The 16810-nt window shown below is 31.5% G+C and overlaps 1 protein-coding gene across 2 annotated transcripts; it reads right to left on the bottom strand.

Moving 5' to 3' along the window:
* Window positions 1-14967: 14967 nt before the first annotated feature.
* On the bottom strand, window positions 14968-16069 carry LOC145157845 (DUF538 family protein, putative (Protein of unknown function, DUF538)). Of its 2 annotated transcripts, none has more exons than XM_079076831.1 (2): window positions 15496-16069; window positions 14968-15198 (listed from the first exon to the last, which is right to left on the bottom strand). In XM_079076831.1, exon 1 carries the CDS (start codon window positions 15969-15971, stop codon window positions 15504-15506), a length of 468 nt encoding a protein of 155 aa, XP_078932957.1. In that variant the 5' UTR covers window positions 15972-16069; the 3' UTR covers window positions 14968-15198; window positions 15496-15503. The 2 variants fall into 2 exon arrangements, with proteins under 2 accessions (XP_078932957.1, XP_078932953.1); XM_079076827.1 differs by having other exon boundaries at window positions 14968-15113; window positions 15496-16066.
* Between the last annotated feature and the right edge of the window lie 741 nt (window positions 16070-16810).

Genomic DNA, 16810 nt, shown 5'->3' with positions numbered 1-16810 from the left:
GTCTATTTGGATTATCTTAGACCGGATTTCTTGTAACCCGAACATAAGGTAAAAATATCAGTTTGGAAAGCGAACCTATGCGGTCCATAGGGAATCTGGATTAATTTCCACTCTAAATCCTTCTAAACCTTAACAAAAAATTGTGCTTGGTTGAGGCTTAAAGGTGTTGCCCCTGTGAGCTTTTTCTTCATTGATTTCGTTTGTATTTGATATGAAGGCTGACAAAAGGAGATGTAAAATCTTTCTTTCTTTAGCTTATGTAGTCTTTGTGGAAAGCTAGGAATGATGTCATTTTCAAAAGGCGTAGTTGCAAAATGAGAATGGAGGATGATATTCAACTTTTGTCTTTCAATATTGGATTAATTATAGAGCTAAATATTTGAGGTTATGTTGGTTTGATTGGTATATTACTCATATTATACTTTGTATTATGTAATTTTCTAACGTCTTGCTAGTTCTCTTTCTGCTAGTTTTAAGTTATTGCCACCATTCAAGGAAAAAAAACTAAAAATGCTAAAAATGATGTATAAATGGTGCAAAACTGCAAATAACAATTTATTTGAATCTAACATCATTTTTCACATCAAAAGAATAGTTTAAATCCTAACTGATTTCACAAATGCTAAAAATGATGTACAATTTATTTGAATCTAACGTTGTTCTCCAGGTCCATCGTATTTGTTGTAGGATTCATTACCGCGATCAGATTTCACAACCTTAATAGTCTTGTCTAAATCCTAACTGATTTTCAGCTCCGGTCTTACAAGAGTTAAACAAGTGTCATGCCTTAGATTTCTCATTTATTAAATAGAGATAACTATATATCAAGAGAAGTCATCCATAAAGGAGAGTAAATATCGTTGACCATTCAATATTAAATCAATACCAATGTGTGTTATAACTCTTGCCAAATTGTTGTCCTCCTTTGGAGCGATTAATATTTGCATGAAATTATTCCACAAGCAACTTATTAATTCAATAAGAAAAATTGTCTATGGTAGAGGCCAATTTGGTGACATTTCTATATTATTGAATCAACTAAGAATAACAATTTTCAAATGACAACATTCAAATTCATTTGATTTTGATAGTTTCATCTTAAAATAAACCCACAAATTTTAACAACATATACATATACGGTGCATTGATGGGTCTCTTTGCCCTTTATGCAAACCATCAGGTTCTAACATTTTTTAAAAGTTTAGAAATGATTTCTTACATTCTAAATCAAAATTGTCTCAGATACCACTCGTTATAACCAGAATTCGAATACATATATTCAAGTTCGTGTTTGTTCTATAAAGTCCTTTTAGTCTTTTGTATACTATAGCATCCTAGTTTCAATCTTTTCGATAAAAATATTGACCCTTATTTTGACATTGTACTTTCAAAATCTATGATTTATCCAATCATAATTAAAATTTATGTATTATTTTGGATGACATTTTTACCATTGGCTAGAATTATTCATAGTAAAATGATGTATTTTTCGGTTGTGGTAAACATTATAATGTTCATTTTGGTTTTTGACTAAAATCGAAAATGAACCAAAAAGTTTGATTATTGATGTTGGAAAAACAAAAGTGTTGTTTTTTCGGTTTCGATTTCCAGTTTTTTAATATTGTATTTAATCTTTTATGTTTCTTTATTTACCATGATGAAATTTAACAAAAAAGAAGTAATATATATAATAAAGTGTAATACAAGATGACATAAATGCATGCCTAGTATTTTTAGTTTTCAATAGAAATCGAAAATACATGTTAATTATTGCAATTTTTAACGTATTTAATCGGTTAAACCCATATATAAAACGATATCGTTTTAGGTATTTTGGTTTGATTCAGTTTTTCCAGACCAAATTGAACCTAAAAATCTAGTTTTCTATAAACCAAAGGTTTTTCATGATAATTCGGAGTATTTAATTTATCGTAGTAGACTTAGATGTTGTTTCTTATTGACTTCATGTATTCAGTACAGATAATAATCAATTCTTATAATAATATCTTCCCCGGATGCTCTATATACCATTTTTTGTCTTATTATACTTTGAATCTTTGATAATAATCAAGAGAATTTCATAATGAAAGTTTTAGAATATGAAATTTGAAAAGATGGTTTTCAACTTCACCAAACAACACAATCAAATTTTAATGTTTGAAAAAAATGATATTTCCTTCGTTTCAAACTTATAGTCCATATTTTTTTTGAGTTGTCCCAAAATAATAATCTACTTCTTAAAATAATTTTTTTTACCAAAATACTCCTCATTATTATTTAACCAACCAAAACATTTAATAATATATTTAATGTAAGACAAATCAAAATATCCTTTTTTTTAAATACTTCCGTGCTTTTCTCAAAAAGTTGAATGTTTGTTTGTTTGCTTTTTTTTCCATATCACAAAATACACTTACATCTCTTGAGGACATCATAAAAGTTGAAGAGTAACCTCATTGCAGACCTACGTGCTCAAAGGTGTTGTTTGTTTTTTCTGAGGCAAAATGTCTGCAGTCTGCGGACCATATCTGTAGACCTCTGTAGTAGAAGATGTGAACCAAACGTCTGCAGTCTGAAAAAAGAAGACTGTTTGTTTTTTAACATCTGCGGGATACTAAAATAAACTGAAATCTAAATAAACTGATTTTTTTAAACTTCAAAGTGTTTTTAATATTTTTATGACTTTGTTATAAATAATTAACAAATCTATATCAATTTTTATGTATTATTGTATAAAAAATAAAAATAAAAATGGTATGAATTAACGTATATATTTGATAAAAACCAACAACTTTGGTTGCAAAGTTATAACTAAACATTATAATTAAGGATCAAAGAATTTGATACATAAATGGATGGAAATAAACTTCGATTTTTTCAATTAAATCTATTAAAAACGTAGCATAAATATTTTCTCGAGAAATTGACGATAGTGTATTAAATAATATTTTACAAAATTTAGCAAAAAAATATAAGAATATATTATGATTTTTTTTCGTATTTATATAAACAACTTCAACGACTATTATTGTAATAAATATTTATTTATAAATTTGTCAAAAATATAATGTTTGTATCGTCGAACGTTTTTTTTTTTTTAAGTTTTGTAATTTTTTTTTCAAATTTTTTATCATTAATAAAGTTGAAAAAAATATAAATTAAAAAAAATGAAAAAAATATAGATATATGTGTTTTTTTAGTCTAGAAGATGTCTGAAGATGTTAGAAGACTCTGGTCCACATCTGCGCCAAGAAGAGGGCGCCCAGACATTTTTAGGTCTGCAGTCTTCAAAAAAACAAACAGTCTGCGAAGGCTAATGTCTGTGCGTGGTCTGCGTGACGCAGACAGAAGAGGCCACGCAGATCTGCAGACAAAAAACAAACACCACCTTTGTTTTTATGTAAACAAAAAGACCATGGCTCTTGACTTTTTTTAACTGTATCTTTTGTTTGTTCCTTCGTTGCATTTCTTTAAACACTTAATGTTTGTTTGTTTTGTTTTGTTTTTTTTTTTTTTTTTGGGTTTTTATTTACTTTCCATATCACAAAAACAAAAGTACAACACTTACAAAGACACCATAACAAAAATACAAATCCTTAATTCCATTGTTTTTTCATAACAAAAATACAAGTAGTTAATTTCATTCAAAAAAACCAAACATCTATCAAATTTTGATCACTATCCTTGTTTCTAAATTAACTAGGCATCCAAATGCAATAGAGTTTCGTCTATCAAATTTGGGACGGAGAAAGTATGATATAAGAGTTTTTATCGAACAAAAGATAGAAACCATGAGAAGGAATAGAAGATTTTTTATATGACTTCAAATCTTGAAACACGTGCATTCAAAAAGGTAAGCATATACCTCAATAAACTTACATCATAAAACACTTGGGAACAGGTTTGAATGACTTGAAATCTTGCTCAAAAACCCAGCAAAAAATTTCAATAGTATCAGTAAAATTCAAGTTCTTGAACAATCCTCCATTGCTAATCATTCCAGAATCATGAAAAAAACTATGTAATTGGTTCAAGTTACACGTATATTTTTGGCATAAAACCAAATTAGTACATTTGGATTTAAATCGATTGAGAGTAGGATTCATGTGCGTAAGAATTGCTATCGCATTCGGGCACATCCTGGAACATACCAGCTGGGAACATCTTCACCTTACCCAAAACATTAAGCAGGAGCGTATCAGAACCCGCATTCATATCTATACGTGAAACACTCATCCACAACAAAAATTCTTCTTCTAGAATACCCGAGATGTCAGAGACCGATCCATAACTCATCTTGCCTTTGATGGGCTTTTTGTATGAGATTTTCTGAAAGCCGAAAGTAACTTGGCAGGGACCTGTGAGCTCAATGGTGAAGGTGCCATCAGTGGAGAGATATAAAAGGATTCAACGGCGTTGGGGAGGATGCCCTTTGGTAGGCCGTATTCCGGGATGATATCATGGATTTCAGTGGCGATGGTGGTGGCGCTGAGGTAGATTGAGATTAGAGTGATGAGTAGTGATCGGTTGATGGACGCCATTGATGAATTGTTGGAGATTAGTTTACAGTCTAGTGAGGATCAGAAGGAGTTTATAAGGAGTCGTCGTTGTTATTTGTATAATAAAAAACCAAAAGGTGATAATTATTAAAATGTAAAAGGAATTGTATAATCATTTGTATAATAAAAAACCAAACCGTGATAGTTATTAAAATGTAAAGGAATAATTGTCTAATCAAAGTGTGAGATGTAGGTTATACAAAAAGGAAAAAGGAAGAATCTTTCCAAAGCCAAAAGTCCAAAACATGGTTTGTTAAGATGGGTAACACATGGTGATCGGTCGGTTTAGGTTTAAGTTAATGGTTAATTAAACACCATTGTAAATCTCTACAACCATCTACCACCACCTAACACCATTTTCATTTACTCTAAAATGATGCAAATAGCAATTCATTTCAATCCTAACACCATTTTTCACATCAAAAGAATACTTGAAATATATTTCTTTCTAATTTAATTATAAATATCTTTTATATTAGGTTTTTTTTTATCACATATTCATGTTACATCTTTGGCAAAAGGTCATGAAAGTTGTTTCAGATCCATCATAGTTGTAGTGGTATTCACCACCACGATCAGATCTTATGATCTTGATAGTCTTGTCTTATTGATTTTCAACTTCGGTCTTAAAAGACTTGAATAAATCTTGTATCTTTGATTTCTTTTTTAACAAATAAAGATAACCATATCAAGAGAAGTCATGTTTAAAATAGATAAAATATCATTCACCATTACCAAATTGTTGTCTTCCTTTGGACCAATTAATATTTACATGAAATTATTCCACAAATTAACACGTTATAGATTCACTAACAAATTTGTCTTATGGAAGAGGTCACTTCGTTGACATTTCTATATCAATTAATCACATAACCAATGAATCATGTAACATCCAAAATTTTCAACCAATTTTTTTCATTTTTTAAAATAAGAGTTATCAGCCAAAAACCATTTTTCAAAAGTAAGATAAAATATTCATTTGTTCAAAACATATCACATCATGTTCAAAAATCAAAGTAACAACAAATCAAAGTCATCATGTAAAATCATACCGATGGAAGTCTCAAGAAATAAATCTCATGATGCAGCCTAGTCAGACCGTGTTCTCCCCCTTCTCAGTAGAACAACTTGAAAAACATTTAAATTTACAGGTAAACACAAAGCTTAGCGAGTTCCCCAATATATCATATATTTTACCATACTCATGTGAATGTTATACTCCAACCATACCCACATCTGATTGATATAATCCAACTATAGTCTTAACTGCTATAGTCCAACCATAGTCTTGTCTGCTCTAGTCCAACTATAGTATTCCATACAACTGTTATAGTCTAACTATATAGTCCTTATACAATTGCTATAGTCCAACTATAGTCTTTCATACAACTGCTACAATCTAACTATAATCTTTCATACAAATGCTATAGTCAAACTATAGTCTTTCATAAAAAATACATCATGTACAAGAAGACATACAATGTCACACATAATATAATGAGAAAACTCACATGATGCTAGCAAGCACAGTCTCACAGGTCTCAAAGGAATAACAGCTAGCACGAACCACTTAAAACCATATATAGGTTGAACCTCAATCAATAACTCATATCCAACAATGTTTGACCAAAATTCTAACTGCTCAAAAGTCAACAGTCAAGGACCTATGCGCGACCCAACACCTGCTCGCGTTGTGATCACTAGGCGACAAAATAGTCGTGATCCAACTCAAATCTCGTAATACGACCTTTCTTTGGTCGTGTCGTTCTCTTCAAGGCAGAACCTTCTTTCTATTGATCACTTAATCCCTTAAGACCAAGACTCATACTCTTAGATCTTAATCAAACAAAGGTCTTAATGGATAAAGTTTTCAACTTTATCCAGATCTTTGGCTCAATCAACCAGAATACTAAACCCTAAATCAAAAGGAGTCTAAAACGGCCAAAACCTTGTGCATGGCTCGAAGAGAGTCCAAACATGCACTCACATGACCCCAAAAATGTCTAGTAACCATCCATAAATAAGTACAATATTCTGGAGTTCTCCAAACTCCAAAACATCAAGAAAAGGACACTAAATGACCAAAAATACATTCAACCCATGGATCTATGCATAAAACAACATAAATCAGGAAACTTTAAACATCGCAAAGCTTGTAATAGGTCTAGAAGGCGAAATCTTCTACTAGAATGACCTTTGCAATGCACCAAAGGCTCACTTCTTCACCGAGAATCACTCAAAATCTCAAGAATACAAGTAAAGAGTGGTGAGAGACTATGATTCCTCATCTGAGAGTGGAGGTTGATGGAGAAAGCAACCCTAGATGTTAGCTCCTTTAGATAGGGTCCAAATCTCGAAAGCAAGGTTTTTGTGCAAATAGCGGTGTTGCCCTGCGACTATCACTTAAGTCGCATCGTGCTTAACAGTTTACCTTCGTGTTGTGAACAAGGCTTGAATGTGTCACGAAGTTGCTTCCCATAAAAACTGTCCTTTCTAGATTACTTGAAATTAAACACCTGCAAATAAAATATAATAAAAAAGTAGGCATTACAAATCAACTACAAGATAAAAATTTCAAATGCAAACATTCAAATTCATTCGATTTTGATAAATTCATCTCAAAAATAAAACCTATGAATTTGAACTTCATGTAATGAAACATCATATACATATATGATGCATTGATGGGTCTCGTCCGCCGTTTATGAAAAACATCAAGTTTAATATTTTTTTAATAATTTAAAAATCATTTCTTACGATCTAAATAAAAATTGATTTTTATTACCATTTGTTATAATCATAATTCAGATACATAGATTCAAGTTTGTGATCATTCTATAAGAACGTCCTTTCATTTTTTGTGTACCATATCATCCTAGTTCCAATCTTTTCTATTAATGAACTGCGCTTTCAATTTTTATCTTATTATGATATTATACTTTAAAAATCAATCCAATCATGGTAAAAATTTGTTTATTATTTAGGGGGTGTTTGGGGTTGCTTTTAGAATGACTTTTGGCTTCTAACTTTTCTAAAAAGTCAAAAAATAAACAAAAGGTGTTTGGGTAATAGAAAAGTCCTTTTGAAAATGACTTTTGCATAGAGGAAAATAAGGGCTTTAAAAAGTCACAAAAACCCGACTTTTTGTGACTTTACATGTAAAAGTTAACACAAAAGTCATTTTGCTAATCCAAACACATTTTAAAGAGCTTCTTTTGCAAAAAGTCATTTTATAAAAAGTTATTCTAAAAAAATGACTTTTGATGTTCAAAAGTAATCTCAAACACCCCTTAGATGTCATTGTCATCATTGGATAGAATTTTTAAGAGTAAAATGATGTATTTCTCATTTATTGTGAACATGATCTCACATCGTTAATAATCATGCCGCAGTGTATCATAACTCTTTGACAAATTGTTGTTTTCCTTTGGACCAATTAATATTTAATCAATTAAACTTATATATAAAACGTAGCTTTAGGCATTTTGATTTAGTTTTTTTCCAGACCAAACTAAACCTAAAAATCCGGTTTTCTAAAAACCAAAGTTTTTTCATAACAATTTGGGTTTTATGTTACAGTCTTTTTCGGTTATATAAAACAGTATTGTTTTAGGCATTTTGGTTTAGTTTTTTTCCAGACCAAACTAAACCTAAAAATCTAGTTTTCTAAAAACCAAAGTTTTTTCATAACAATTTGGGTTTTATGTTACAGTCTTTTTCGATTACGGTTTGGTTACAGTTTTTGTGCACATCCAGTGTAATAATATAATATGAAGAAACAAAAATAGGATGCGATACTGAACAAATCAATGAATCTCCTTCATGCTTAATCATCTGGTAGTAGTTTACGTTGATAGATGATAGAACAAAACATGTATTATAACATCCTACTTTCAATTCTTTTAAATTTAAATAAAATCCTTATTTTTTATTTCATTATTTTTTTGCCTTGAAGGAACACCAGTAGGCTTCAAGATTATTCAAAAGTGGTAATACACCGTTTTGAAACATATTTGCATTGTTTTTTTGAATGGCTGGTTAGTGATTAGAAGTTAGTATCACCAAATTAGTTACATTCGTAAATTCTCATAGTAGAACCCGAGACCTTCGATATGTGTTTCATACCATATTTTGTATTATTATACTTTAATAATTGTTGGTGATTTGTTATCATCAATATTATTTAAGTGTAATGGGATTACTTTGTTGACCAAAAGTGGTCTTGATAAATATTAAACAAGTAAGGAAGGTGTGGAGTACACACTTGTTTAAGTTTGATCAAGTTTCAAAGTACACTGTCATTTAGGGGCGAAGCCCCTAAATGAACGGGGGTCTGGGGCAGTGCCCCTGGGAGCGGGGTCCAAAGGGCGGCAGCCCCTGGCGGGGTCCAAGGGGCAGAACCCCTGGCTGGGGTCGAGCTTCGGTTTGACCCGTGTTAGAAATTGGGGTATTGACCATTGTTTGACCCGTATCCAAACTTCCGTTTTTATGTCAGTTTTTATAATTTTATGACAGTTTTTAACTGTCATATGACACTTTTTAGACAAAGATCATAAAGTTGGTTTTGGTCTCATTTCTGGTACATACGAAACTATCATAAAAACATTCTAAGTTCTTGTCTCGTTTCTCTGAGTCTTATCCGATTAAAGAATATTGGGAGTACCACCCAAATGCTTTAATCTGAAAGTGTTTAACACAATTCACAGAATTCCAAGCCTTTCTATACCCCAATTTCTAACAATAATAATCAAGAATTTCATAATGAAAGTTTTAGAATATGAAATTTGAAAAGAGAGTTTTCAACTTTAACAAATAACATAATCAAATTTCTATGTTTGTAAAAATGATATTATATAATACTTTTTATTGAACAAAAGATAAAACCGTGAGAAGGAATAGAGGATTTTTATCAACCCAAAAGGGAATTTACATAGAAACTAGACATATGAATTGCATCATAAAAACACATAATACTTGTTTGACCAATCTTTTTCAATCAAATCGAAACTTTCAACTCAGATCCACTTCACGTAAAATAGAAAATTACCTTTCGATTTAAATCGATTGAGAGTGGGAGTCTGATTCATGTGCGTAAGCTTCGCTATCACAATCGGGGACATCCTTGAACAAAGCAGTAGGGAATCTCTTCCGCAAACCACCCGTAACATTAAACACGAGCATATCAGAACCCGATTCCATATCCATACCCGAAACACTCATCCACGACAAAGATTCTTTTTCTTCAATGCCAGAGACGACAGAGACTGATCCATTACTCAATCTGCCTCCGATGTTCATGTTGTAGAAGACGATCTGAACGCCGAATGTAACGAAGCAGGGACGTGTGAGCTGAACGGAAAACGTGCCGTCGGTGGGGATGATATAGTAGGGATTGGACGGCGTTGGGGAGGATCCCCTTTGGTAGGCCGTATATGGGCAGGATATCGTGGAATTTCAAGGCGATGGTTGTGGCGCTGAGGTAGATTGAGATCAGAGTGATGAGTAGTGATCGGTTGATGGACGCCATTGATGAATTGTTATTTGTTGGAGTTTAGTTTACAGAGCTTAGAGTCAACTCGAAGGATAATGATGATTAGAACGAGTTTTGGAGTTGCTCTTTTAAATCTAGATGTCACATTTGTATAATCAGAAACCAAAACGTGATAAATTGTAAAGGAATTGTATAATCGATTTGTATAGTAAAAACCAAAACGTGAAAAAGGTAGGAATTGTATAATCTAAGTGTGATTCATAATAAAAAATTGAAACGTGAAAAGTGTACAGGAATTGTATAATCAAAAGTGTGATTCATAATACAAAATTAAAAGGAAAAAGGAAGACTCTTTCCAAAGTCAAAATGTCTTAAATAGGTTAAACATGGTTTTAATTGTTAATTAAAGGGAAAATGATATCATAGCCTTATAAACTTTTGGTTTTTGTTTAAAATGATTATTTAAATTTTTTAGTAGTTTAGGGGCATACAATTCAAGTTTACCCGTTAAAAAAGTCATTTAACCCGTTACGATAGGTATTATGACATGTGAATACTTATTGTTGATAACACTCTGATGATGATGGTTACTGTGTATTTACTATTAGTACTCTTGAATGAAGAAATATATTTTGTATGTGTGTATTCTGGTTTATTTTGTACCAAATTTTTGGTTTATTTGAGTAAACGATTGTGTTGGATTAAGCACGGAATTGTACAAAATGTTAATTGATCAACTAAACGAGTTGGATAAGTTAAGTTAGATTGATGGGATCAGTTAACTTAGGTTAGACATAATATAAAATAACCTAACGTGTCATACTAAGATTATAAATGTATGTCTGAAAATATGTTTATGTTTATTTCATAATGCACAATATGTAAACCGCCACATCCTTATTGTAAATGTCATCCGATTCATACGTTTATATGAAGGTGGAATTGTCCAAAATGTTAATGTGATCCAATTCATATGCACAAAATGTTAAGGTACATGAGTTCACCAACATACATATGATTTGATATAGAAAATTTTCCTAACTGTCGCATCATATTGTAAAGTAAAAACATGATATAAATACACACAAACATACATAAAACTTACTTAATTAAACTAAAGGAGTTAAAAAAAATTGAAACATGTTCATGGGACGATAACAAGTAAAAATACACACAAAGAAATTTAGTTGAGAATTAAACACAAACCATCAAACCTAATCCAACTCCAATGATTTTGTTGAACTATTACATTTCCCATTTTTTCCTTCTACTTTTTTCGGCAACTTCTTAAATATCATTTCTAATCTTTTTTGCATCTTTTGCTTTCCATTCCCTTGATCCTCATTTAACCTACTTGTTTCCTCTTGTGACATTGACTCGACACATTCTTGTTGAGCTTTTTTATATTGTCCCACCTTTTTTCTTTTTGTTAATTTTAATTTGGGGTCTTTCCACTTGATTACAAATCGACTTGTTGTGTCCAACATATTTACATAAACCACAAAGAATTCTTTTGCCTGCTTTTGAGACCCGTCTTCCGATTCTCTATGAAGCATCACTTTTCTTCTTAAGGTCATCTGTTATACCCACCACATACCACATATGTTGTGGGTGTCACATCAGCACCACATTCCCCTACCACTAACATGAGATACCTACCACTAACACACCACTCCACATTATGCATTATAATACATGTTAGGACCATTCGTTTAATTCTTTCTTTATCCCAGAGTCGTGTAGCATATTTCACTACATGTCATGTCTACTTAAGGACTCCAAATGCCCTCTCGATATCCTTTCTCGCTGGTTCCTGTTTTTTTATAAACAACTTTGCCTTTTCACTTCGAGGAACCGAGTATGCCTTCATCAATGTAGAATAATCCGGGTATATCCCATTACCAAGGTAGTAACCATATTTGTACGCGTGCTCGTTCACCGTGAACGTGCCTCTCTTCATGAGCCACATATAATCTCTCAAGCCACATGCGTACAATCTAGACTACTAAGCATACCCGAAAATTCATGCCTCTCTTCATGAGCCACATATAATCTCTCAATATCACGATGAGTAGGTTTGCACAAATATTATTCGTGAAAAACCTCATACACACATGCAGAAAACCAATCTACACATTCAACTACGGTCCTCTCGGATACTTTCAAGTATTCGTCAGATGCATCAAATGCTATACCGTATCCCAAATACCTAAGAGCAGCCGCACATTTTTGTATACTACTAAAACTCATTTCTTCCTCTAGCGTCGGGTTTTTGTTTGAAAAAATCATAACGAGATTCTAAAGCATTACTAATACGTAAAAATATAGCCTTATTCAGATGGAAACGACGTTCGAACGAGTCGTCATTATAAAGACAATTATCGGCAAAGTAATCACGTACCAATAAGTCGTATGTGGCTTGGCGATCACGATTGACGACCGCCCTTGTACGAGCAGCATTCGAACTTTCTTCGTCGTAAATGTGTTGCACAACGTTGAAGAATGTCTCGACGAATTCTACGTCGTCATCCGAGTCAAAAATTTTTAAAAATTACATATGTTTTGTGGAATCCATGTGTATGTGTTTTGTGGTTTTAGAGAATGAAGGTTTTGCGAGAGAATGAAGGTGTGTTTTGGTGAAAATAGAAGGTTTATTTATTTGTGTATTGAATTGAGTTTGAAAAAAAAAGGCCAAATGACCGTTCAACGGTCACAAATCAATAACCAATCGTCGATTCCGTTTACATTCGTCGTCGGGAACACGAAGAACAACGACCATGCCCGACAACGGAATGTCGGGGTGGTGTGCACGAAGTTTTCTCGTGGTATGTATACCGCAAGGCCTAATTGTGGTATGTATACCACAAGGCCTAATTGTGAGCCTTCCTGACATTCTCCTTTTATTGGGCGCAATAGAAGAAAAAAGTTTGTTGTGGGTCATATTGAGCTTCGAATCATACCGCATATAAAATATTTTAAAGAATTCATGTAGAAGGTAGCAAGAAAAAATGGATCCACAGATGCCTTAACATTTCTAGTTGATTTCAACTTTGGTCTTAAAAGACTTGAACAAGTCGCATGACTTTGATAACTCATTTATCAAGTAAATATGAGAGAAGTCATCTTTAAAAGAGATAAAACATGATTGACCATTCCAAGATTAAATAAATGTCACCGTGTATCATAACTCTTGCCAAATTGTTGTCTTCCTTTGGAGCAATTGGTATTGGGATTCCATTAATATTTGCATGAAATTATTCCATAAACACCTTATAAATTCAATAAGAAAAATTGTCTTACGGTAGAGACCGTGACATTTCTATATCAATGAATCAACTACACGATAACAAATTTCAAATGAAAACAATCAAATTCATTTCATTTTGATGTATTCATCTCAAAATAAAAACTCATACTTTTTAACATCATATATATGAAACATCATATACTTATATGATGTATTGATGGGTCTCGTCCACTCTTTATGAAAAAATGAAATCCATCAAGTTTAACATTTATTAAAAATTTCGTAATCGTTTCTTACAATCATCAAAATTGGCTCTAATACCATGATTCAAATGCATTCAAATACATAGATTCAACTTTGTTCTTTTATAACGTCCTTTTTCGTTTTTTTTTTCCTTTTTTTTTTGTGTACCATAACATCCGAGTTCCATTATTTTCTATTAAAGTATTCTACTTTCAATTTTTCCCTTATTATGACATTGTATTTTAAAAATAGATTGAGAAAAAATTATCGTTATCATCGAATAGAATTTTATATAGTAAAATGATGTATTTTCTCAATTGTTGTGAACAGGATTATGTTCGGTTTGGTTTTTGACTAAAAACGAAAATGAACCAAAAACATTTGACTTTTGATGTTGTTAAAAGAAATTATTGATTTTTCGGTTTTGATTTTCCAGTTTTCTAGTTTTTTAATATTATACTAGGTGTGAATCCCGTGTACTACACGGGTTGTTTAAAAAAAATAATATATAAAGATATAAACTTTAAATATTTTTTTAAAGAAAACATTAAATATCAATAAAAAACAACAAAGTATGATTATTTTTTTTTATATAGACCATTTTGCCTAAATTACAATGAACTTAGAAAAAACATGTCAATTTTGAATTTTATATATTGAAGGAAACATATTTAAATTTGAAAATATAGGGAAACAAATTAATGACATATTAATTACTTTCTATAACCTAAAAATTAGATAGTTAATTAAGAAAATCAAAAATTACCACAAAATGACAAGTGAAAATTAATTTCTAAGAATTAACCACAAAATTACATGTGTCCAAATGCATAAGAAATTGACAAGTGGCAAAAAGTTCTTTATTTATTAGGGAGAATTTAATCTTTTGTGTTTTTTCATTTACCATGATAAAATATAACAAAAAAACAAGTAATATACTAAAAAGTAATACAAGATGACGTAAATCCATGTTTATTATTTTAATTTTCAATAAAAACCGAAGATAAATATTAATTATTTCAATTATTTAATTTATTTAATCAATTAAACTCATATAAAACGATATCATTTTAGGTATTTTGGTTGGTTCGGGTTTTTCAGACCAGACAGAACCTAAAAATCCAATTTTCTAAAAACCAAAGGTTTTTAATCACAATTCGGAGCATTTAATTTATTGGAGTACTCTTAGATGTTGTTTCCTATTGACTTGATGAATCAATTAGATCCTTATAATTGTATCTTCTTCCTTTGATGCTTCATACCATTTTGTGTCTTATTATACTTTGATAATAATAATAATAATAAAAATTCATTATGAAAGTTTTAGAATATAAAATTTGAAAAGAGTGTTTTCATCTTTAACTAATAAGACAATCAAAATTTTATGTTTGGAAAAATGAATTGAACAAAAGATAGAACTAGAAACATGAAAAGGAATAGAAGATTTTTATTAATCCAATTGAGAATTTACATAGAAACTAGACATTCAAAAGGAAAATATTTACTATTTAGAACTTACATCATAAAACACTTGGTAACAGATTTGTTTGACTCGAAATCTTGCTCAAAATCCCTGCAAAAAAATTCAATAGTATGAATGAAAATTCAAGTTCTTGAAGAATCCTCCATTGCCAATGTTCATTCATAATCCTTGATAACTGGAGATACGATCAATCATGGGGTCAAGAATAGAGAGGGTGTCTTAAATGCAGTTATTAAAACAACTAAAATCATTAATTAAGTATATTAATCAATGAATTCGTTCAAGTTGCAACATTTAAAATCGTGTCGATGATCTGTATGATTATCGTATAATCAGATAACTAAATCAATATACATCTATATACCAATTAAGTTTAGAATCTGTCATAATTGAAGTCGATCATCTTATGTACAGAAGTAAGAGTATCTTTTTAATCTAGACTAGAGATCCACTTGGCATACAACAGAATTACCTTTGGATTTAAATCGATTGAGAGTAGGATTCGTCATCATCTGCGTAAGCTTTGCTCTTACAATCGGGCACATCCTGGAACATATCAGCTGGCAATTTCTTCGACAAAGCCCCAACATGAAACTCGAGCATATCAGAACCCGAATCCATATCCATACCAGTAACACTTAGCCACAAGAACAATTCTTTGGCTTGAATACCGGAAACATCGGAGACCGATCCGTAGCTCAACTTGCCTTCGATGTTCTTGCTGTAGTAGACAGTTTGATCTTCGAATTTAACGTAGCAGGGACGTTTAAGCTGAACGGTGAAGGCGCCGTCGGTGGGGGAGATATTGTAGGAATCGACGGCGTTAGGTAGGATGCCCTTTGGCAGGCCGTATTCCGGGAGGAGATCGTGGATTTCGGTGGCGATGGCGGTGGCTGTGAGGTGGATTGAGATTAAAGCGATGAGTAGTGATCGGTTGATGGACGCCATTGATGGATTGTTGGAGATTAGTTTACAGAACTCAGAGTCAACTCGAAGGCTAATAATGATTAAAACGAGTTTAGGAATTGCCCTTTTATATCTAGGGTGCTCCTATGTACACGAATAAAATCGTGTAATTGAGCCCTATGTACACGAATAAAATCGTGTAATTGAGCAACAAAGTCTCCGTCCCATCATCTTCCGTCACTTTGAATGAGGATTTTCAATTTCCTTTATGTTTTTTTATTTTACTCCTTTCAACTTAGATGTAAGTTTGAAAAGATATCTTTTTTCTAATTTTTATATTATACTCTAATAGTTAATTATTGATTTGAAATATATATATATATATATATATATATATGTTCTTAATAATGAACTCCTCGTTAAGATCTCGTTAAAATTCCAAATAAAAAGATATATATATATATATATATATATATATATATATATATATATATATATATATATACACGAATTTAGATCTTGGTAGTCGAGTATTCCGTAACGTAATATTCCTGTTTTTCCGGTTGCTGAGCACCACCATCATGTTAGTCGAATTTAGATCTTGTTAGTCGAGTATTCCGTAACGATGGCTACGAATCTAGATCTTGTTAGTCGAGTTTCCGTTAATATTATCTAAATTCGTATATCCATGTCGGAAACCACAGAAACTGGTACACCGTAACGTAAAACTACCTCCTTGATATATATATATATATATATATATATATATATATATATATATATATATATATATATATATATATATATATACCTTTCTAAAATATTTTGTCGTATTAGCAACGCACATTAATCTGTCATTAAAACACCACCATAAATCTTGT

This window comes from Lactuca virosa, chromosome 1 (genome assembly GCF_052849685.1).
Source record: "Lactuca virosa cultivar CGN04683 chromosome 1, Lactuca_virosa_CGN04683_v6, whole genome shotgun sequence".
Lineage (NCBI taxonomy): Eukaryota > Viridiplantae > Streptophyta > Magnoliopsida > Asterales > Asteraceae > Lactuca > Lactuca virosa.
This window is presented reverse-complemented; position numbering and strand designations above follow the sequence as displayed.

Excerpts from the sequence above, each read along its gene's own strand:
- LOC145157845 (XM_079076831.1), bottom strand. The coding sequence starts at position 15,971 with ATGGCGTCCATCAACCGATCACTACTCATCGCTTTAATCTCAATCCAC.